The sequence below is a fragment of the Chaetodon trifascialis genome, chromosome 3 (genome assembly GCF_039877785.1).
Source record: "Chaetodon trifascialis isolate fChaTrf1 chromosome 3, fChaTrf1.hap1, whole genome shotgun sequence".
Classification (NCBI taxonomy): Eukaryota; Metazoa; Chordata; class Actinopteri; order Chaetodontiformes; family Chaetodontidae; genus Chaetodon; species Chaetodon trifascialis.
In genome coordinates, this window is record NC_092058.1 from 17,241,055 (window position 1) to 17,264,952 (window position 23,898).

The 23,898-nt window shown below is 41.7% G+C and overlaps 2 protein-coding genes across 2 annotated transcripts in view; one reads left to right on the top strand and one right to left on the bottom strand.

The window, feature by feature from the left end:
* Positions 1-4,119, top strand: part of scn8ab (sodium channel, voltage gated, type VIII, alpha subunit b) — a 49,862-nt gene extending 45,743 nt beyond the window's left edge. The window contains exon 28 of the mRNA XM_070957994.1: positions 139-4,119. Coding sequence (XP_070814095.1) covers positions 139-1,304 — 1,166 coding nt within the window. The 3' untranslated portion in view covers positions 1,305-4,119. The remainder of the gene's footprint in view (positions 1-138) is intronic.
* Positions 4,120-12,215: 8,096 nt separating this feature from the next.
* Positions 12,216-23,898, bottom strand: LOC139329119 (fidgetin-like protein 2). The gene is made up of 2 exons (XM_070959270.1): positions 23,745-23,898; positions 12,216-15,059 (listed from the first exon to the last, which is right to left on the bottom strand). The coding sequence occupies exons 1-2, from the start codon at positions 23,767-23,769 to the stop codon at positions 13,906-13,908; spliced, it is 1,179 nt and encodes a 392-aa protein (XP_070815371.1). The 5' UTR covers positions 23,770-23,898; the 3' UTR covers positions 12,216-13,905.

Genomic DNA, 23,898 nt, shown 5'->3' on the forward strand with positions numbered 1-23,898 from the left:
GTTGTGCACAATTTGCACAAAACTATACACAGAATAGTGTAATAAGTAAAGCAGTCAGTGGTCAGTGTTTAAGCAATAACATTCACTATTTTTAACCAAACATATGTTGTATCTCTTTTTGCTCCCTTTCAACTTCAGGAATGTTTCTGGCTGACCTGATTGAGAAGTACTTTGTGTCACCAACGCTCTTCAGGGTGATTCGTCTGGCTCGTATTGGCAGGATCCTGCGTCTCATCAAGGGCGCTAAAGGAATCAGAACTCTACTGTTTGCCCTCATGATGTCACTTCCTGCCTTGTTCAACATTGGCCTACTGCTTTTCCTGGTTATGTTCATTTTCTCCATCTTCGGCATGTCCAACTTTGGCTATGTGAAACATGGGGCTGGAATTGATGACATGTACAACTTTGAGACCTTCGGCAACAGCATGATCATCCTGTTTATGATCACCACATCAGCTGGCTGGGATGGCCTGCTATTGCCCATTCTTAACTACCCTCCAGACTGTGACCCCTTACTGGAGAATGCTGGCACCCCCGCCACAGGAGACTGTGGCAACCCTTCTGTGGGCATCTTCTTCTTTGTTATGTACATCATCATTTCTTTCCTTATTGTGGTCAACATGTACATCGCCATCATCCTGGAGAACTTCAGTGTGGCCACAGAGGAGAGTGCCGACCCGCTCAGTGAGGACGACTTTGAGACCTTTTATGAGATTTGGGAGAAGTTTGACCCGGATGCCTCTCAGTTCATCACCTATGCCAAGCTTTCTGACTTTGCTGATGCACTTGAACACCCCCTCCGAGTCCCCAAGCCAAACACCATTGAACTGATTGCCATGGACATGCCTATGGTGAGTGGCGACCGCATCCACTGCCTGGACATCCTGTTTGCCTTCACTAAGCGTGTGCTGGGTGACAGTGGCGAGTTGGACATGTTAAGACAACAAATGGAGGAGCGTTTTGTGGCAGCCAATCCCTCCAAGGTCTCTTATGAGCCAATCACGACCACTCTGAGGCGCAAGCAGGAGGATGTGTCAGCCAGAATCATTCAAAGGGCCTACCGTTCCTACCTGGCTAGGCGGGGATTTGTCTGTAAGCGCAAACCAGCCAATAACAAAGTGGAGAATGGCGGGAACAATCAGGAACAAGAAAAGAAGGAGGGCACTCCCTCAACTGCCTCCCTGCCCTCTTATGACAGTGTAACCAAACCTGATAAGGAGAAACAGGATGACAACAATGAGGGCAAGGGAGGGAGGAAAGAGAAAGGAAGAAACCAAAAAGACATCAGGGAATCTAAATGTTAGAGGCTGGAATAATAATCACAGTAATAACAATAAAAAATATAATAATGTAACTTCAAGCAAAGCGAGAGGAAACTCACCCACACAGATGTACAGATTATTTCATTTGCAAGTCAGAAAAAATACAATTCAATAATTTTGTTTACAGACTTCATTCTTATATTGATGCAGAAGGAAGCAGCTTGGTCTGTTACAGCTTGAAGACTCTTGAACTTCAGTCAAACCAAACATAATCAGCATACTGTGTGACATTGTATCTAGACTACTGATCTTAACAAAAGGGAATGAAAAACAGACAAGGAAATGTCTGTATCTGCTGAGGCAGACTGCTCACTTACCACCGGTCTACAGATAAGACAAGTAACTCTACACCAAGAGGTAGAATGAAAAAACACTCAAGGAATTCAGCGCTTGGATGCAAGTAATGGATTCCTGTGGAAGACAGTTTTGTGAAGGAAAAACAAGGATGCTGCTTGATGCTGAAGAATTGTCCTCTTTAAGCAGTCATTGAGTGCTTCTGTGTCATTTAGTACTGAATTGTATAGGGGAGCAAAATGACACACTCACTCTATAAGAGCAAACAGAGGGATGACTGGTGACTGAAAGACACAAATGATAGAGTGTTGGAAGTACCTTTCTGTTTTATTAAAGCTAGAAATTGTTCATTTGAGCAGCAAAAATGCAAACACAAAAAAAGAGAACAATATTCAACATTTTGCCCATGCCACTTAACTCTTCTACTCATTTTATCTTTGTTATACCCACATCAAAACGCTTTTTTTACATGGGCTTTCACACCAATTGGTTAAGGGTCTGTTTATTATGGGGTCAACTCGGGCCAAGGGCTTACATTTACTCAGAAAGATTTCCAAACAAATACATAAATAATTGTGCTTGTTCAATGCATAGAAATGACTTGCATGATGGCATGTTTTGATCAGAAATCTTGCATGAATTATCATAGTCCACAAGACACTAATACTCAGACCACAACAGTGGCTTGACTGTAAGATCGAGACATTGTCAAAATTTGAAAGCTCAGAGTTCAGAGTAATTTGTCTAACAAAGATAAGTGATGTGGGGGTTGATAATCTGAAATGGACCCGAATTTGTATCTCATTACTCAACACATTTCAAATGATGTTTAAATTGTTGCCTCTGTAGACTGAAGAATGGAATATGTTGGTAAATAATGCCGCCATCGTGGATCTCGGTGGGTGAAATCCAAACAATTCTTTGCTGCTCTGGAGATTTTGAGTGTGTAAGACATGGAAACGGATGTCTGTGCGTATCATGGGACTGGAATGTTTGTTCATTTGGACTGAAATGTTTTCAAGGGCGCAACACGTTGAAACTAAAAAAGCTTCTATTTATAATTTATAAGCACCTGTGTAATGTTCCATACCATCTGCCTTTAGTTTTGTGCAAGCGGGCATTTTGGGAGTCCTACTGTCGGTTCTAAGTGGTTTGTGGGGATTTCACGGGTACGGCAAACTCCTTTCTATTTCTGATGTTTCTCTATGGGTGGTGAGACCTTTCTGAAAGGGCTGAGAAGAGTTTTGATTATTGTTCAGTTGAAATGATTTAATGTCACATAGCTTATTTACATGTGTTTGTTTGTTTGTTTTAATCCCTGATGTAATTTCCATGTTTCGGTGGGTAATGAGTCTTATTTTACACACTTTTATAAGCCACGTCTAAGATGATGTTGAGGGAAACGGTATTGTGCTGGAATATATTTGCCGGGTGTTGGTATCGTATTTCAATGAGAAACAGAAAATGATGAATGGGTGATGAGAACATTGTGTGTGGAGAAGCCAAAGAGATCTGCCTTGTTATCCCTTGTTGCCCTTTGTCCATGAAGTGGGATTGGGTGAAGTATGCCCTGCCCATTCAGTTTTTTGCTGTCATTATTAGACAGAGAGACCCTAGAAATGTATGCAATGCTTGAAATATTCATCCCTTTTTCTCAGGAGATATTATAGATGTGCTATTATGAGCTCTGCAACAAAATGCAAGTGAATGTGATGGGAGTATTTATGAAATCATGTTTTACTCTTTTGTGTTTTATGCCATGTTGATGGACAATGATCCCAGTCGGCCGCCTTACTGTGGCAGCTGCCCGGTCAGGGGCCAGTTTGGCGCTTCCTGCTTATGACGCTTAGAATTATAGGGCTAGAAGCATCTCAGTGAAAGAGCAACATTTCGCTTGCTTGTAACGGCGGCGTTTATATTGATAGCAGATTACATTTGTGGTTAAGTCATTATGGACTGTAGTCTGGTCTCAATTAATTTCAATAAACAAATAATAATATGTTCACCCTGATAGCAATCACAGATACAGGAAACACTGTGAGGAGATGTCATGAGAGTGAATTGGGATATGTTGGTTTGAGCAGCACATTTAATTATTTCCGAAGCGGCTGCAGCGTGCTCATTGGACAGGCCCCAGATTTCAGTATTTGACAACAAGAAGTGCTCTGAGCCTCTCGTTTGCCATTTTTCTCCATATCGCTCTACTGCATAACAAATACCAAATAACCAACAGAGCACTGGATGCATTCTTATGGTACTGTGAGCCTAAACGCCACACCATGGCTTTGCACTTCCTGTTGTGCAGTGATGTCACTTCCTGTTTATGAATAACTCCCTCATCCGTTCTCAAGTTCTATGGTCCAGTTGCTGCATGAGATCTCCAAAATCAGTGTGGGTGTTAACTTGAACCAAATAAAACTCTGAATGATAAGCATAAAAGCTACTGCCGTTCATTTTCTCAAGATCACATGGATACACAGATGCGTATTACAGAAAGAAACCTAAAAAAATAAGACACACAAACATCCATTCTGGGGGGAAAAAAATAAAAATGAATAAATACAGTTCAGGCTATGTTCTATACGGCACAAACTGCAAAAGCTAAGAATGGACTTTTTAAGAAACTATAAATAATGTAATATATTATTTTATTTTAATGGCATGTGTAGTTTTTTGTAAATACAGGATCACTTAAAAAACTACAGCTATTAATCTAACACTAAATATTAATAACCGTAAATAGAATGGCTTCCAGCTGACACCCCTTGTCACACTTGTTAGGCTGTGACACATTTGTTAGATCAAGTAGATTTTTTTGAGTCACTTTTCACAAAAAAGAGGGGAGTAAGCTAAAAGAATCTATATTAAAAAACAGAAACTGTATTTAAAACTGTATAAATCAATGCATACATATACAGAGCTATCTTACATATATATTATATATATATATTCTACCATACATATATATATAGTATATATACTCTCCTGTCCACTCCTTGCATTGAGGTGAAACCAGAACCACAGAGTGTAACTGATCATGCTTCTTTCTTTGTGTGGTATGTTCAGAGAATAACCAAAACTCTGGCTTGCCCAGGACTTCTGCATACTGGGTACCAGCGTACAATGCATGGTGTTGTACTGGCTGCTTGCTGAGAATTGTGGAGCCTGCATTGGTGAGAGGATTGCACTACCAGCATACCCTTTTGTACATGTGTGAAGATGTCTTGCCCCTAGTTTCCTATATTGTACACACAAAGACAAACAAACACAGACACACTTACACACACACACACACACACGCACGCACACACTCATAGCCTTTTGTGTCACAACTCCCACAGTGTGACAAATTTTTGCTTGTTTCAGCTCTTACCCTCCTCCATGTTTCCCCCTTAACACACTGCTGCAGTTTGGAGTTGATCTTTAATTTTGCTGTCACTTTCGATATGATATATCTAATGATTTAAGGGTTAGTTGTCTTAACTGTCTGTGTGTTTGTTTATGGTGCAATATCTCTTAACGGCACGTGCCTTTTTAGCTTCCTATTTAGTCTGTCAATAAAATCAGCAATGAGGTTCTCAAAACCCATGGGAGTGAATCAAAACGGAGCACGATAGAAACGATGTATTGAGTTCAAAATTAACTTGTAAACTGAAAACTCACCACCTAGATTAGACTGTCTGGACTAACATCTTGTAGAGTCATGTAGTACAAGTGCTCTCTCTGTGTGTTCTGTTTACTGGCTCTTAGGCTAGTAAGAGAACAGCTTGCCTTCTGTTTTACACCTCTGTTCATTTCCAAATGTTGGTTTACCAATCGGTATATGAGGCCATTCTTTTGTAGCATGACTGAGATAAAATTTCTTTTCTTTCTTGAAAATAGGCTAACTGAAAAAAAACAAAAAAAACAACTTTTGACTGTCATTATCTCTTGCCACTAATACAGTCAGAGAGAGGACGTGTGTTGCACAACCACATGGGACAATTAAATGAGAATCAGTGAAAGAATATCTTCATTTGAGCACGAATCTATTTCCAAACAATAAAGCAGCCTTCCAGTTACACCTCTGGCTGGTGTCGTTTTTGGATATAACATCAATGACTGTCACTTGATCATACAGAATATGCTCCACCATGTCTGGCAATGGATGTTTTAGTTGCTGTTTACCTCATTTACTGTGATAACTGAAAATAGAAATGCTTAAGATTTACAAACAATATGGTGCACTTTGACATTGTGACGAAGGCGATTTTTAATTGTTTTTTTGTGCTAATAATCCCTTAAATTTCTTATACAAATTGCAAACATGGCAGGACATGCGACAAGGCTGTCTGTTTAGGTTTGGGAATACCAACACAAAATACTTAAGAAATACTCCAATTACATTGTCTTTGTTCATGTTTTAATAACACTTTGGCTTGATGTAGCTGGGTGTGTCATGGTGCAACAGCACTGAAATGACTGTAAAAGCAGGTGTGTGTGTGCATGCGTGTGTCTCTTTCCTTTCTTCCCCTTCCTCTGTGTGTGTGTGTGTGTGTGTGTGTGTGTGTGTGTGTGTGTGTGTGTGTGTGTGTGTGTGTGTGTGTGTGTGTGTGGAAGGTGGCGCACTGAATAAGGGAAGGAGAAGGGAGGGAGGGGGTAAGCAGAGACAGCACTGCAGTGCAGATAGATGAATGCAGTGGCCTGGGCTGAGTCAGCAGCATGTTCCCAATAGGCTCAGACTGTACAGTGCACTGTAGAGCACCTCCTTACCCACAGCAAGCAAGCAGAGGGAGAGCGAGCTACAGAAAGAAAGATGAAAAGTAAATGAGAGCGATGAACAGAGGCACACACAGTAAAAAGCTAGTGTGCTGCTATGGATTTATCCTTCGCCTCCTACCTGCAGTGCTGCATATGTTTGGAGTGCAACATTTCTTTTGTACAGTGTGATGCTGCATCTTAGACTGGCTTCAGAAAAACAGGATTTTCTGAGTCTAAAATATTGATAAATGCAACTCTTCATGACTACTGCTCCAAAAGCACAAGTCATTTAAAGTACTGTATGTGTAAGGATTGCTGATTTTCATTCTCTATGTTCCTAAATGTGTGGCTCTCTTCTACAGATACCATCAAAATGTCTATATGCTGCACTATACACCTGCCTTGTCTTGTTTTTGTTTTTCCCCCTTTAGGTTTCTTTCCTCCTTGGATCCATCTGAATAGCAGCACTTGGTTGCAGAGTTGGGACGTAGATTAAGTAGGACGTTGGTGTGATCTGTCAGGCTATTGGAGGTGGGAGCAAGTTTTTGTAAAGGAGAGAAGGAGACTGAGGGGACGAAGTGTGTGTGTGTAATATAGAGAAGAGGTTGTATGTCTCTAAGGAATCAATAACATGTAATCTGCAATTTTGCCATGATCAAATGTCTGGGTGAGGTAGTGGTTGACTTTGTGCTCCCACACTTTTTCCATTTCTTTGTCAAAGCCGTCATGCAGCAGATGAGTGTAAAGGCAGAGGGTGCATAGATGAGACATATCTAATCAGACTCAGTTAATCACTGTGAATAGAGGAGGTGCATGAGGTCAGATATGACTGTCTTGAGTTCAGCAGTTTTCAGCAGGCAAACTTGTTCGTATTTTCACGTCCTATCCATCACCTCACTGAGAAAGGAATGATTTAAATGAATTCTTTTCAGCCACAATGGAAGATGTGTCAGGCTCATGCTTTTTGTGATCTTTTTTCCTCCATGGTTTGGCCCTTTGTGCCACCACTGGCCCATCTATCATAGATCATAGCCCTATCTACCCTTGTTGGTTTGGGATTTATGTTTTTCATCCGTTCCCCTGCAAGTGCCTGCAGAGATCACAGCCTGTAACTACTGTGTATAGACATCCGTGGCGTGCCTCAGAAGACTTCTTACGGCTATCTGACACCATCTAGTGGAACTTGAAGGGAATGACTCAAGACAACGGTGCCACTTCCACAAGTTGCAGGGATAGTGCAAATGTGTAGATATGAAATGCATGAGTTACTCACTGGTGAGGCGGTGCTATGTGTTTAGATGGGCATTAGCTCTCCATCAGTTAACCTTGTGGTCTGAGATACACCAGCAAGCCAGCAGCTTGCCGGCAAAATGGGGCTAGTTACACTTGTTTATGATGGCTTCACAGACAAAATCTAATATTTTTATTTTTGTTTTCATTATTATTTTTTAAAGTCTCACCATGAACAGATTGGTCAACCTGAGTGAACAAAGCCCTCATGCAGAGGGTCTACTTAAGCAGGTTTTTGTCGCCTTGCCTTCTACAACACATTCTACACACAGTAAACTATATATTGTAAAGTGCTATATATTTAAAATATATTTACACGATCTTTTAAATTAGTCCATCCAAATTTGAAAATAACCTCAAAACACATAGATGTAAACGTAGGTGAGACCTCGCTTGTTGGCCTGTCAGACCAATCTGAGGGCTGAAAAACCGCAAATATGTTAACTTCCAATCTAGTTTATCGTTCTATCGACAAAGGATTAAATTCTTAGTTCCAAGTTCCGATATCAGTGAGAACATCTATTCGTTTGAATTAAAGGTAATTTAGTAATATAAATAAGCTTAATTTACATGGACTTGAATCAAATTTCATTACTTTTCCCTCACAGCTCACCTGCTGGTCGGTTTCTTGGATCACCACCGTCTCGCAGTCACCTTGTACCCAACATCGGTCTGGAGTTGCTTGAAATGTCCGCGTCAACTGGTAGCGACGTTATGTCGACAAAATGTGTGATTCCCCAATGATTTATCTATTACTAAGCAGCTAATTGTTAAACAAACATGTGGTTGTTTCTATTGGTCCTTCCAGCTCGCCATTGTTGTTAGCTTCAGGGAGCATCCAGAGCTGCTAGCATGCTAACATGCTAACAGCGGCCCGTGTAGACTAGTTTACGAGACGTGGTTTACTGGAGGAATTAATCAGATAAAGTTAACTGTACTACCCAAGTTTCATTTAGTCAAGAGGAAAATATGAGCTCATGCAATTGTGACAAAAAACATTTTGAAGCAGAAGGAATGCTTATGTTTGCAACTATAACCAACCACAAAATGTGCTGCTGCAAATGTGTTTCTGAAAGCATGGCCAGCAAATGTAAAGGCTCATGAGATCATCTTTTTCTCGCTATTGATTGCTTTTTCCAGAGGGGGAGTGTAAGTGAATGTACTCTCAAGTGCTTGCACTTAAGTGATTTGAGGCACCAGTACTTGAATATGTACACAGGGTACATTAAATTCTACTGCATTATCATCTATAGTTACTAGTAGTAACTTTACACGTTCAGATTTTTCATACAAAACACATAATCAGCTACTGAGATGTGATCCATTGTTAATTAATTAAACTAACCAACAATATTTAAAGTAAATGAAATTACCACCCCTCGACCAGCAACAACAATAAAATACTACCTGCAGGTTTATGTTGATGCATTAGTGATAATGCCCCAATAAAGTAACAAATATACATAGAAATACAAGTACTTGACGTTTTCTCTTGATGGAGAATATTTATATTTTTTCTACTTTGACTTAAAGGGTCTAAATACTTCTTCCATCCACTGATAAACACTTCTGCATTTTACAGACTTCACAGTACCATCCGCCCCTGCACAGGACCCCTTTAAGATTCCTCTCAGCCTGTACAAGGAGTTCTACAGACCAGCTGGCAATCATGCAGTATCACCATTGGGTAAGCTCCTTGAACATCAGGGTAACAGTGTGAAATTTATTCAGGCTATATAGTGCACAATGTACAGTATATTTCAAAGTTATTATGCCTTTTTATTCTTACATTTTTTGTGCAATTTTTAGATGGAAAATACTCTGAAAAGCAGACCTGAACCCAGCCTTGAAATGGACAAAGACAAAATCTTGAAACAGAAAAGTAAAGACACAAACTGAACCTGGAGGCCAGAAGGCTTTAAGTCTTCTTACATGTTTCTTTCATTTGCTTTGAATGTGTTATCCTTAAGTACGTGCTGATGTGTTCACATATGCGTCCATCTTCACTATGCTTTGTTAATACCTCTGTAAGACCGTTTCTGTTGCTTGTCTGATACAGTTATTTACAGTTAACTTACACAGTACAGTACTTCTTAATAAGACCCTGTAGGTGTCACTGTCATACTTATTATGTGGCACTTGTGCAGCTGCTGCAGCTGCTACTGTTTGTGTTAGTTGAATAAGAAATTGTCATGATTATTTAACAGGCAGAGACACTGTGTTTTGGCGGAGGGACCGTACATGCATTTCACAGGCAATGCAATTGCAATTTAACACTTACTTTTTGATGTTTTGCTGTTTCAGGAGCAGTATATTGTCACAATTTGAGTTTTACTTCAGTCTCAGTGTATCTGAAATAGATGAAATAACTGAGCTGTTTGCTCAGAGCTGAGCTTGGGTCTGAGAGGCTGCAGAGCTGAGGTTAACAGAACAGAAGGTTGTAATGAGGATGGCTGGTTTATGCCTGCTGTCAGTGTCAGGAATATGCCCCAAGGTTTGCTTAAAATGCAGACTCTTCAGAGGTTTGATGGTTAGTTTCATGTGAAAAAGGAAGGTTCTGCTGTGAAATACTTGGATGTTGCAGCAGGGTTAGATTCATTGTGGGTGAAAGGACAAAAGTTTTGGACATCTGTCACACGCCAGTGCATGCCCTCCACCCTCCAGACAATGAAGCTGTGTGTAGGGGGTGGTGTCCAGTGAGGGTCAGGATTTTCTCAATTCTTCCTGTCCTTTTATTCTATGCTCTCTTGAGTTTCTTATGGGGTCTTTACATTACACAAACAGCCACGTGGCTATTTACTGGTTTCAAAACTTGGGTTTAAAATATCAATTTAACAAACTAATAGTTTGGGTCATTTTACTGCTCCATTATTTCTTTATAATTTGGAGAACATTCACTGGAAAGGATTATGTAATATGTTAAAAATTATTCTGAAAAATGGACAGTGCTCTGAGACTGGTAGTTAGAGTTACTTTCCAGAGGAATTTTCATGAAAGCCCTGCTCCATTTGCAATATATAATCATTCATGTATTATAGGAACCTTTACTCCTCTGATATGTCGACTTGTATGATTGCCTGTAGAAAAATTGCATACCTTTGAATGTTCAGCTGACTTATTGTCAACGAAGTTAAAGAGTCTGATTAATTGGAAGAGTACCACATGAATATAATTACTGCCAAATTACATGGCTCTCTCCAGGAAACTTCCAAGGAGATTATTAGGAAAGTGGATGGAGCAAATACAAAGTGACACGGTTAAACTGAAATAATAGCTGTATTGACAGGAAATTTAAGTGTCTTGTTGATGTTACAATACCGAGTGAGAAGAGAGAAGTATAGTTTTGAATTTCACAGAAAAAAAGACAAAGTCAGGTTTGGTGTGATATCTTCATATCCATGACACAACAGCCTTTAGTGAGGTAGACTATAACAGGTCAAGAATTAGAAACATTGCTCCTTAAACTTGCATGTGATATGACATGAAATAAATATTTCCATGTACAATGTCTTCAAAATGAGGTAGAAATGGTTACAGAGAATGTATACGGTACAACAAAAGTACAACTGAATTACAAAGATAACACTGAAATGCCATTTTCCATCTGTTGGACAAACTCAACTCCACTCGCTTCAATGAACCAGAGTAACGCCAATTAACAGCAAATACTGTTGTTTGTAGCAGTGTTGACGTAGAGCACATGTTATTCTGTGGCACTGAAGAGCATTCAATTGTTGAAGCTAAGCGCTTAAATACTTTTAAAATCTGAGGGTAAGATTACTTTATTATTACCTGAACACCTTTTTATTACTCCGCATTTTTTTCTTCAGTAAATTTTGAAGCTAAATCATTGTGTGATTAGTGTATTTTTTTCCACACTCAACCACATTCTGAGTACATTTAATTTTATGAATGTGCTTATATTTCCAAAAGAGGCATTAAAATAATTTCTCATCACACTGAATTTCAGACTAAATCTGAAGCTGCATTTCAGCCTAAACTTTTCTAATAAAGGGGATCCACTCTCTGGGCATGCTGTTAGGCAAGAGTTCGGTTTTGATACAGCCCCTGAAGGGCTTCATTTTGGAAAAAGAAAAAAAAAGTATGGCACAATTTACAAAGGGGTGGCATAGTGGAGCAACACAGCTGCAACTCGGTGGAAAATAAAGGTTTAGAGCTGTAACCGTCCAGATTTTCCAACAGTGCACATACTTGGTTAATATTTAACCTCATCCTTCTTCATGATATCATTCATGTTAGAGTTCAAATCAAGCAGATTGACTGGTGACACTGTGCTGAGCAGTTTTAAAATACTGATATGGGAAATGGAAATTGGACACATTAAGACATTTGATAAACACGCCTATTATAGAGCATATGCTGTAGTATGTACATCTTAATATGTCAGAAGTATCAGGAGTGCTTTGTTTTGACAGTTTGTCCACAAAACCGTTTCCCCACTAACTACACTAACACTTAACATGTCATTCGTTTCTTCACCAAAACCTATAAGAGAATTACATCTATACATGAAGAAAATATGTTTCATATATCTAAAAACATCATAGATGTACATTATGGCATGTATTGTCCTTTTAAAAAAAATATCTGAATTACATTCAACATTTCAGGCCTTGGTACAAAAACCTCAAGTTTAATTTCCCAGAGCTAAGAAGCAGTGTGTGTGTGTGTGTGTGTGTGTGTGTGTGTGTGTGTGTGTGTGTGTGTGTGTGTGTGGGTGTGGGTGTGTGTGTGTGTGTGTGTGTGTGGGTGTGGATGTGTGTATGTTCTCTACTGTTCTACTGTTTCAAAGGCCTTGTAAGTTCATCGTTTCCCTGAAGTGTTCAGAGTATGTTTTGCTCTTAATAAAAGCCATGGCTCCGTTTTCATCTTGCTCCATAAAGCTCCCTACAAACACCCTAAGGTAATAACATACATTCTTATTTTATCATTTTGAGGTAACAATATTCTTCCTGAGTATTCAATAACACAACGAAATCATCCTTTTGAGAAGCAAAAGTAAAGAGAATGCATATTAAAAAAAGAGTAAATCCTAGCAGACAAGCAGGTAAGCTTCAGAAAGAATGTAATGTTGAGGCACTCACTCAGAAACATGTGTCTTCGCTGCAAACTGCATGTCTCTCAGTTTGGGCTGTGCATCCAACAGAAGTATCAAACAGGCTTACAACTGTTTGCTCTGAGTGAACCTTTGCAGTATGCAGACTTAAACATGGTTATTTGTCTGTCTCTGTCTGTCTGTAGATTTGTGTAGTCATTATTTATTGAACTATTTTGAATATTAAAGACAAGGCATATGCCGGATCAGGTATCATGTTATCCACAGATTCCTTAAAAATATACCTTAGTATTCAGATCAGCAGAAACCTGCAAGTAAACAACACGACCCGAAGATGATCTGCATATGCTACTGTCAAATACATTTTTAAATGAACATAAGTCTTTCTTAACATCAAAACAGTTTAAAGGGCGGCTTCATGTTTACTATTTAATCATTTGATAAGCAGCTTGGTATGTGTAAACTGAACAAAAACAGCAATTACAAAGGTCGAGAAGAGAAGCAGGACACCAGGATAGAGTAAGATAAAGAACATGAAAAGAATGGGTTAAGGAAACTGGTCAAAAGTTGAGAATGAGTAAAGGTTGGGGGAAAGCGTGGGACGAGCAGGGAAACATTCATTTCTCAAGGCCAAGTGACACGCTGAGCCTTGGAGTCAGTAAAGTAGCTGTGATTGTGCTGAAGTAGTGTGGCAGTCTCACCATTTTAGTTATTGCTCTCCTTACTTCTTGGTCAGTAATGATTTTGTGGTGTGGTAGAACGTATTGCAGTCAAAGGCCTTCTACTGACATAAGCCACAAAAAATTACACCAACTTCTAAAACAGCAACATTGCAGTACTGCTGCCACAGTAGCAGAAAGGAAATAAATAGGATCCTGAGAGAAACAGACACTCATTCATTTAGACTCTTGTCGTTGCCTATGTAAAGAATGCCTTAACCTCACCCCTAAGACTTACCTCAACCTTACCAGGCAAAATGCCCCTGTGACTCTTTGGAAAGACATGAATAATGAAAATGTTAAAGATGCACAAGAAATACCAGTCGTGTGCCCTCTTGTGTTCTCTATTAAAAGGAAAGCTTTCATCGACAAATCAGAGTTTATTCCCCCGAATCTGTCTGGATTAAGATCCCTGGTTGGTATCAAAGAGTGAGAGAATCCTGTCAAATGTCGATCAGGGTTGTCAGTGCCCTCCAGTGGGGTCCTCAGATCGTGTGTGCGATGCAGGTATCTTCATAGACATTCTTTGTTGCTGAGGAAAGCTGTGCTCCCCTGACACGCTCTCTCCTGCTAGGCCTGATGGTGGGCTGTAGTCCCTTGCCCCGCCATAAGGGGGTGACATCAGGGGCTTTCCAGGTTTGAAGGCCTGTGGGTCTGAGGCCGAGCTGCTCATATCATAACCGTTGCCATGACCTTTGCCATGGCTATTTCCATGGCCGTTGCCATACTTTCTGTAGCGTGATCCCTCCACTTCTGTTACCTCTTGCTCTTCCTCTGCCATCTCAAAGGCCTTCCGTTTCAGTGGCACCCCTGCCTCGGAGCTCCCCCCGAGGCTGTGAGATGGGTAGCTGTAACTACCCCCTACCATGGTCGGCCTAGGTGCCAGAGGAGTGGGGGCACTAATCCCAGAGGGCAGGTAGGAGGCACTGGGGTGGCTGTATCCAGAGGACAGGCTGGTTTGGGGGTAGCACCCTGGAGGGTAGTTGTAGACTGGAGTGCTGGCGCTGTAGCTTGGCACCAGAGTTGGTGCAGCCTGCAAAGAGTGTAGAGGGGCAGGAGGAAGTGCTGCGCTGGGCTGAGGGCAATAACCTGAGGACAGGTAGGTGCTGTTATAGGCAGGAGGGTATTCCTGAGATGACGGGGCACTGCAGGAACCAGCACCACTGTAGCCTGGCTCAGAGGCTAAGTTACTGCTCACTACTGTCACACTTCCTGTGGCTGGGATGCCCACAGATGCAGAGCCCACCTTGGCACCAGTTATTGCCTCCAGTCCAGGGTAACAGTCCATGCCCTGACCCAGAGCCCAGGGCTCAGATTCAGTTTTCAGGAAAGTCCCAGGCTCCGTGTAGGCCCCTGTTGCAGAGCGTTCATAGGGCAGCTCCAAGCCTGAGTACTTCTCAGCATAGCGTTTGAGCAGAGAAGAAGCAGTAAGGGCTGATATGTCATCACTGGCCCAAGGATAACCTGCAGGGGCAAAGCTACGGCGGGCGGCTGTAGAGTAGGGGTCGTGTTTGTGGGCAGATGGTGGCGAGGTGGTAGAGGTGACATCTAGGTGCTGCTCAGGCCACTGAGATAAGGGGGCGGCGTGCTCCGGAGACCAGTGCATCTTCAACAGACCTGACAGAAACAAGACCAAAGCCGAATTAGTCCACACAATCATGAAATTATGTTAGCAAATGTTTTAGATAAGGAGTACATATTGGCAGCCTTTCTCTGGACCTGATAAAGCTTGTGCACCATATCTGAGATACATCAACCCTTCTGTCCTCCAAAACTCACAAGCAAGCCAAGAGTCTGGGCTCATTAATACCTGCCTCCTACTCGCCTTGGCTAGCTGACCCTTTTCCAGAATCATGTCAATGCTTAGCCCATGCACTTCCACACAGGCAGGGGACAACTGTTCTAATCTTTATGTGAAGCCGGCAACATAGCCCCCAGCCTGGTCTCCACGGTGATAAGCCTCTATCAGCCTGCGCACTGCCCTATGCTTTTGCCTCTCTCACATTGGGGCCATTGTTGTCTCTCTGTGACTCTCTTAGACCACAAAGCCACCCCCACAGAGCGTGTGATCTAATTCGGCCCAAACCTCAGGGGTCTGCTGGACAGGGGGAATGGGGGGGGGGGTCATAGTACTTTTTCATCATACTGCAGAGAGATTGGACCAGTACATCTGTGAACAATATTACAAGTGTACCGATTGATTGAGCAGTCAAGAAAGTCCTGTTTTCTCGTGCCATATGTGATTATACATGCACATTTATACAAACAGAGTAATCCACTGGTTTAGTGGTTGTGGGCTTTTGCTTGGCTTTTGCAGGCCTTGTCTTTTTGAACAGGCATTAGGCTTACATTCCAGGCATTGCAGAGTATTATTAAACTGTCCTGACCCCAGGCCTTGGCTAGAGAGGCTTCCCTACAACAGCGCTGGACAGAGGAAGAAGCCACTGCCTTGGTTTAGCCAACAGGGGTGGAAAAATAATCCCTTTGTCATTATATTATTGTTTCATTAATAAATTGGCACCAGTATCGTGATATATTCTCGTGGACCGTTTAGGCATAATTCTGTCTTTACTTTAGAACTGTTTTGATTTCAAAACTAGAAATACCATGTGACTTTTAATTAAATTTGTTATGTTTTGACCAATTGAGTAGTGGTTTTGTCAATAAAATGTGAAAATAATGGAAATTCCCCATAGAACTTCCCAGAGTAACCCAGTCTTTATATTTTTTTTGTCCAGCAGTCAGTGAAATCAACAGATATTCAATTTCCAATTGTATACAGTGTGGAGAAAACAGCAAATGCTCACAATGGAGAGGCTGAGGCCAGAAACATACTTGGTATTTTTGCTTAAAAAATGACTTAAACAGTTAATGGATGATCAAAATATTTACTGATAAATCTTCTGCTCATCCACTAATTGAGGAACCGACTAATTATTTCGGCTCTGTTGAAGCCTGTGTCCATCTAGAAGTGGTGAACCTCTCTCCATTCTCACTTGTGAACAACTGAGCCATTCCAGGATGCCCCTTTCATACCCAATCATGACGCTATCACCTGTTACCAATGAACCTGTTTACCTGTGAAATGTTCCAAACAGGTGTTTTTGGAGCATTTTATGACCTTCTCAGTCTTTAGTTGATCCTGTCCCAACGTGTTTGAAATGTGCTGCTGGCATCAAATTCAGAATAAACATGTATGTACTGTTTCAGTGAGTATATGTCAAAAGGTTTAGTAAGTTGTCACATTCTGTTTAAATGATGTTTTATACAGCACCCCAACTTTTTGGCATTAGGGTTGTAGTCAGGAAATAATAGCAGCAGTGGCAGGTGGTATTCATTCAGCCTCTCACACGTCTGGTCTGAAACTGTCTACATGTGGATTATGCTAGGTTGTGTCACATGGCCATGACTAGGACCACCAGATGGGCCTCAAACAGTCCACATGTTGATCCCTAAATTAAATGATCCTTCAAACCAATAATCCCACTCATCCAATCCAGGTTTCGCAGTGCTCTCAAACAGCACAAGCTCCAGCCAGGATCAGAGAAATCCCTTTGCTCCTGGGAATTCTAACCGGTCATGGTACCTATGCCGAGCACAAAAACATAATTGACACATGGCAGAAAAAGAGCTTTTATTCCCACTAAGACACGTTTATACGTACGTAATGACAAATGCTCAACATGCGAGAATATGGGAGATTTTCCTATACAGTAAAGTGAGACAAAATGACACAAAATACTTAACCCTGCATAGAGGGTGTTGATTGTTTGTATTTCACAGTAAATCTGTAGATCATAGCTGGATTAGGGGTTAGGGCAGGGGTTGGGAGTTAGGCCCCAAAACCCCCTAACTCTTAACCACAGTGCCTACTGTGAAGTGATTGTTACTAACATTACAGAATGAAAGGATTCAGTCATTCATACCATAATCAGGGCCTCAAAAGTCCTTTTGAAAAAGGATGTTAAGTCTATGCTGCAGGTACTACTCAGATACATGTCGCTGTATTGCACTGGACATGTACGTAGGAAACAAAAAGATCTAGGGTAAGTTGGTTGCTCACGGGAACAGTGATGCAGTACAATTCATTGCTTTGCTGTCAACACTTAAAATCCATTTCTGATGTCATATATAAAAATAGATGCAAAAGATTAATCGGTCTACAGGCTGCAGTTTCTTTACGACTTACAAATATTTAGCCTCTTGGACCTAAATGACGTTCCGTTCTATAAAATAGTTTGTAATTAGCATTCTATTGATGTTGAACAGATTGTGAAGCTTTGCGGAAAAACTGCAATTTTTAGATCAAACTGGCATGAATTTTGCTTGACTGAGTCTGCTGTCTACTGACAATCAATCAGTGTGCTGCTCTCCACATGCTTCAGCTGAATGCATAATATTCATTTTATTCGAAATGCTTAAATGAATACAACTTGAATACAGACTTACACACCATTAACCTATTGTGTGAACAAAGACCATCAGTATATGAAGAATTAAAAAGTACGGTGGCCTTGTGGCAGTGTCCCCACTCTCATCCATGCATGCAGGCAGGCACACACACACACACACACACACACACACACACACACACACACACACACACACACACACACACACACACACACACACACACACACACACACACACACACACACACACACACAGGGGATGGAATGATACTCACTGGTCATGCTGATTGCAGGCATGAGCCAATCATTTGCTGCTTTGCCTTCATCTACTCCTCACACCCCGTCTTCATCCGATGGTCTGTAATCTATCCAAGACATATTCGACTGCAGTAATTACTGTCTGGAATCCCCATCAGGATTCATTGGAGGAATGTGAATACTGAGCGAATGGAAATATCGCTCTAAGATCCGACGATTGACGAGTGAACTGCAGGGCCTAGATGGGTTAAAGACCAGACTGAGGAAACCAGACTAATGAAGGATTAGAGAACACAAGGCTTATGGGTGTGTCAGTGCTTGGTGACAATCTGACAGTCATGGATGAGAATTGGAACAAGCTTGCAACGTACATTGAAGGATTTATCCCAAGATGAGGGGACAATATATATATACATATATATACACACACACACACACACATATATATATATATATATATATATATATATATACTTCCAGCTATTTCTATTCTATTTCTTTCACTTTGTTGGCTTTGTCAGCTAACTAACTTCATGCATTCAGATATCTCTACATTGCATTCACTTTCGCAGAGGTTCTTTCAAATTTCCACTCTTTGTACACAGTAAGGTAGTGTTAGCTCAGATTTTAAGAAGACTGCTTCTGCATAAGACACTTTTACAGATAAAATTTTAGATAACATTGCCATCTTTGCCTATTTTCCACAAAATGTGAACTCCTGCAACAGATTAAAACCTCTTACTGTTCATGAATGCTGTAGCATCTGTGTTAAAGTGAGGACATTAGGGAGCAGGGCATTAGGAGGGATGAGTGAGGGAGCCCCTAACCCTAATCTAGCACCTCATGTTGGCTTGGGGCTTGGAAATACCCCTCCATTCTTGGCTATGCTTGGCTTACCAAGAGACAAAGATGGGTACTAAGCCGGCTTGGTGCTATAACAGCTTTCCTTAATCATTGTGATTATCATACTGTCGACCAGCACCAGTGTTTCCTCTTTGTCTTGCAGCAGTTCGGCCGGTGAACACATCAAATGAATGGAAAGCTCACAGGGATGAGAAAACCATAGAAACAGGAACATGAAAGAAGGTCAGATCTTCTTGAGCAGTCCGTTAACATCAGCAGTTGTGCACAGAAATAGGTTATGTATGCCATGCTGTCACTTCTACTCTTCAGTGATCTTACACGATGAATTTAAAGACACACTTTGGTCAAATGCCATTGTAATATCGTGCAACATACATTTAAGTTGCTTCATATAAAGAAGCATGAAAGTAATTAAAGTCATGTTCCTAAGGTCCTCCACTCACAGCAATCACCACCACCACCACTGCAAGCTTCCCATCAATTTAGTATTTCTTCCCCATATGCTTCCACCATGTGGTTGCAAGTTTTCCTGGGGTCCAGCTTCATGCCCTTCATTTCCCCGGCCTCCTTCTTAATCCATGTTTGTTCACTCAGTGTGAGTTCATGTTCATTTTATTCATGTGGGCCCCAGGATTTGTCCAGGCAGTTTGTGCATAGATCAGTTCTAGAGCTGGAGATCTCAGTTATTGTTGTAAGTAGTTAAGCTCTACATCTGTAACAGTTTTGTACTTAAATGCCTTTGTGGGTGGAAAAATGAATGATTTCTGCATTTAAAAACATTGATCGTACAAAACAAACAGGACAGCGAGGGCCTTGTGTCTCTGCTTTGACGCTGGTGGGAGCATGTGATAGTGTGTGTGTTTGCGTGACTTTGTGTACGTATGTTTGTGCCCCAAACTGGAAAGTTTCACCAGTGATCGGGACACACGGTGGTCAGAAACCTGTCATTTATGAAGGTTTCCAGTGGTAACAGCATGACCCACTCTCCAATGTTTCCTTCTGTGCTCAAACATTTTGTCAAAATATAGATACACTGCTTATGTAATACACTTAATTATGATTTTGACAATAGCAATGTATCTACAGAGGACAGTATGCCCTGACCTTTCTTGGCAGAGCCCTCAGCGAAGGGACCTTTCTCTCATTGAAATGAATGAGAATGCTGTGTTTTTTGACTGTTTTTGGTCTGAACACGGCAAAGTCATTTGTATCTATGCAGAGAACAGAGAACACCTGATCTGATTCTTAGGTGAAGTGACACTTGGATGCAGGACTATGAATCCGTCTGAAGTTACTAACTAAAAGAAGGAACGTTTGTTCACAGCAATTCCTCTGAATGATAATCTGAGCAGCCACATCTCTTATCTGCCGTCAACCTGCAACTCTAATTCTGTTAGTTTTAAGTGAAGTTAACAGGGTTGAGGTGTTACTGGAGTTTAGATGATTACAGTTTGGGCTAGATGCCAGTGCCATATTATAGCAGTATCATGTGTTAATTCTAAAGCCAAATGTGGTCATGTTTGCCTCCTCTTACATTCACTTCTTCACATGCTATAGCCCAGTGCAGTGGTGAAGAGAATGCTGCTATGCTTTAAATGGCTTTGCTTGATGAAACATAACCAATTTGCATTACTGAGAAGAACTAGATTATGTTAGCAGAGGAGATGTCATGTGGGAGCACTGAACGTGTTGAGGCAAGAGGGGATAAAGCAGAACTAGGTTAGATGGAAATTACTTTCTCCCTCTTTTGTCTTCTCCCCTCAGTAGCTCCTACAGTATACATTGGTGCTGCATGGCCTCAAGGTTCACCAAACAGAAAAATAAGCTGTACATATATATGTGTGCTCCCAGTGTGTAAAGCAGGGAGCAGGGCACTCGTTAATAGTAACCTGATCTGTTCAGTAAGGCTCTCTGTCAAGCCGTCAACAGCCTCCACTAAAACCAGTTCCAGTGCTCTTTAGCTATTACTTCTTCATGAGTGCTATCATCGATCGGATAGGTAAACTCTGGATATTCAACAAATGATTTCCTCTTTTATGGAAACAAAATTTTACAAGATGTTTTCACAGTGGAGACTAGTTTGACTCGTGGTCCACTGCATGGTCAGTATGAGTAATTAGGAGTTAATTAGATGAAAGTAGGTGTGGGGGAAGGGGCATGACTGGATTGGGATTTGGGGGTTGTGGAGCATCAGAGGAGGCTTGTTGGCCGACTGGTTGGCTGGATGGGGAGTGGAAACCTTCTGTGGTTGAAAGGTCCTCTGTTAGTGCTTTTTTTCTCCACTCACAATAAACAAAAGACTTACATTTCCTGGGGATGGACAGACACTCAGAAGTACACACACCTAAACGCACACACAGGCTCCAGCACTCCTTTTATATTGTGGTTTTGCTGCAGTGCTCAGCTTCAGCTGGCCAACAGGCAGAGGAGCTCTTGGTCATCCATCGGATGAGTCAGGCTGCTGGAATGCCAGGAATCTAACCTGCAATCTATTTACAAAGCACATATCCTCTCCATACGCTCAGCACACACTGTCCACTCCCAGGCTGAAGGAAGGGAGCAGGCAGAGAGAGAACATGCTTACTTACATTGCTGATGAATGACCCTATCAGCTGTTTACACATTATTGGGTGATTTGTATTAGTTAAGAGTTAATTCACACCACTGCTTGTGAGATCAATACAGAACACATCAGAGGAGAAGTGGATTATGACTATACATGGATGGATGTCAGGATTCCTGTGGCAGTGGACAATGGATTACACACACATGCACACACATCACCCAGCTATCTCTACCTCCCTTGCTTGCAGAGTAAATGAGGGTTAGATTGTTATGTAAGCACTGACCATGGGCTAAAACCCTGAGCATGAAGCCAGTGAGAAGGAGGATCTGCTGAGGTGAAAATCCTCCCTCACCTTCCTCTTTACCCCTTCCCTCTTTTTCTCCAGGCCTGCACAGTCCACCAGGCCACACCGCTGACAGCCAATCAGCTACTGTACCATATCTCACTCCAGTTTTACACATCTCTAATCTACAAGACATTTCTAATCTTGAAAATGGAAGTCAGAACATGGCTTTTCCAGCTCAAACAGACACGCCCAATCACACAGATCTATCTCCAAGCACTGTTGAGAAGCTAGTTCCCTTAAAATCATTATAATCCTCCTTCTCCTTGCATTTATTTCTCACTTTCCTTCACTTTGGTTTTTCCCCAAAGTCTTCCCTCCTTAAGCCTCCCTCCTCCCCTCTGAGCTGCAGTAAAGACGGAGCCGTGTGTCCGAGCCTGTGTGGTCAGTTGTCCCCTCCCCCACTCCTTTAGCTCACACACACACATGTGGCAGAGGCTGGCCTGGCCCCTCTTTGCTTATTGTGTCCGCTCATATATCAGGCTGCAGCTGACCAGTCCCTCCTGGTGTCCTCTCCATCTGCCCTTCACTTTGCTCTTTCTGTGTCTCTCTGTCATTTAACCAGCACACGTCTCAACTATAACACCTATGGCGTTCTAAGGTGTGCTACAATTTGCCTAACAAACTTCCATGATTGCTATGGAGGACTAGTGTGTGTGTGTGTGTGTGTGTGTGTGTGTGTGTGTGTGTGTGTGTGTGTGTGTGTGTGTGTGTGTGTGTGTGTGTGTGTTTATTTGTCCCTCTGTCGAGGACTAATGAGAAGCTGGTGTCACCAGGTTACTAACGATCTGGCTTTCATTCACAGAATCACTTCACCCTAGTAACTGGTACTAAAAGGGGCTAAAACTGCTCGTTACTCTCTCCATCTCACACAGTCGTCATCATGGACAAAGCCCATAATGAGGTGTGGGTGAATGTGATTGTATGTTGACTTGTTTGTTTTTGTGTATGTGCAGATTGATAAGAAATGTGTGTGTCTGTGAGCACAGATCAGAAGCGGCCAGGGTTGTAAAAATAGATGCTAGCATAGGATTGTGTGCAGTTTCTGTGGGAAGAAATGTAACGTGGCGCTGTGAGTCTTTTTGAGGGAGGAATGTGACATTTGTACGTTACTAAAACTTGTGTCTGCTCACAAAATTCCCTTTTTCTCCCCCTGTGTTTCTGTTTTCCACTATATGTCTCTGTACATCTGTGTTCCTCGTAAGAATACAAAAAAAGAAAGAAGTAAATCCCTGTTGCATTATTCCAATCAGGTTAGCGTTGTAATCCTGTTAAAGCTTGGCCTAATCAATACCCCAGTCAATCAATATAAGCATATTCATCAGCCTGGATAGCAACCTCTCATGATTAGCACATATACAAGCCAGGACTATACTGTGATGTGTCACATTGATTTATGTGATTTAATCTGCTTTTGCATACTAACACATAGTATACAAACATACAGATATCTGCTCTGATAACACAGGAACACCACGGACAGTTAGTTGCTTTCTGTTTAAACAAATTGCTGGCTTGCTATATTCACATGGAGGGGCTGAAAAAACAGCAACTGAACACTTTCTGTGAAATTCCTCAATGCAAAGCCCAGAGACTCAGCTGTTAAAGCCATTAGCATATCTGCCTTCTCAAAATGACTTCTCAGAGACCCCCCCAGCCCCTAGCTTCCCTCTACTGAGCCACAGGAGACGTGTCCTGGACAAAAGAGGAGCCAAACGAAAGAGGTTGTACATAAAATCAGACTCAAATCAATCTAGGTCACATGGTTCACATACAACATGCCCATCACTGGACTTGACCATACGGCATATTAATCCAAGCACAGGGAGTGTAGACACATGCTACAAATAAAGACTTACTGTATGGGGTGACTGGACTGAGCATTCTGCAGCCCTGGCCCCAGATGAAGAGGAGAGGACTGGGTCCACTTGGTGCTAGTGAGGGCCCAGCTGCATGCTGCGGGGCCTCCCCGGGCTACTGCTTCTCCTGCTGCTGGTGGCTGTGCGGCTGCTG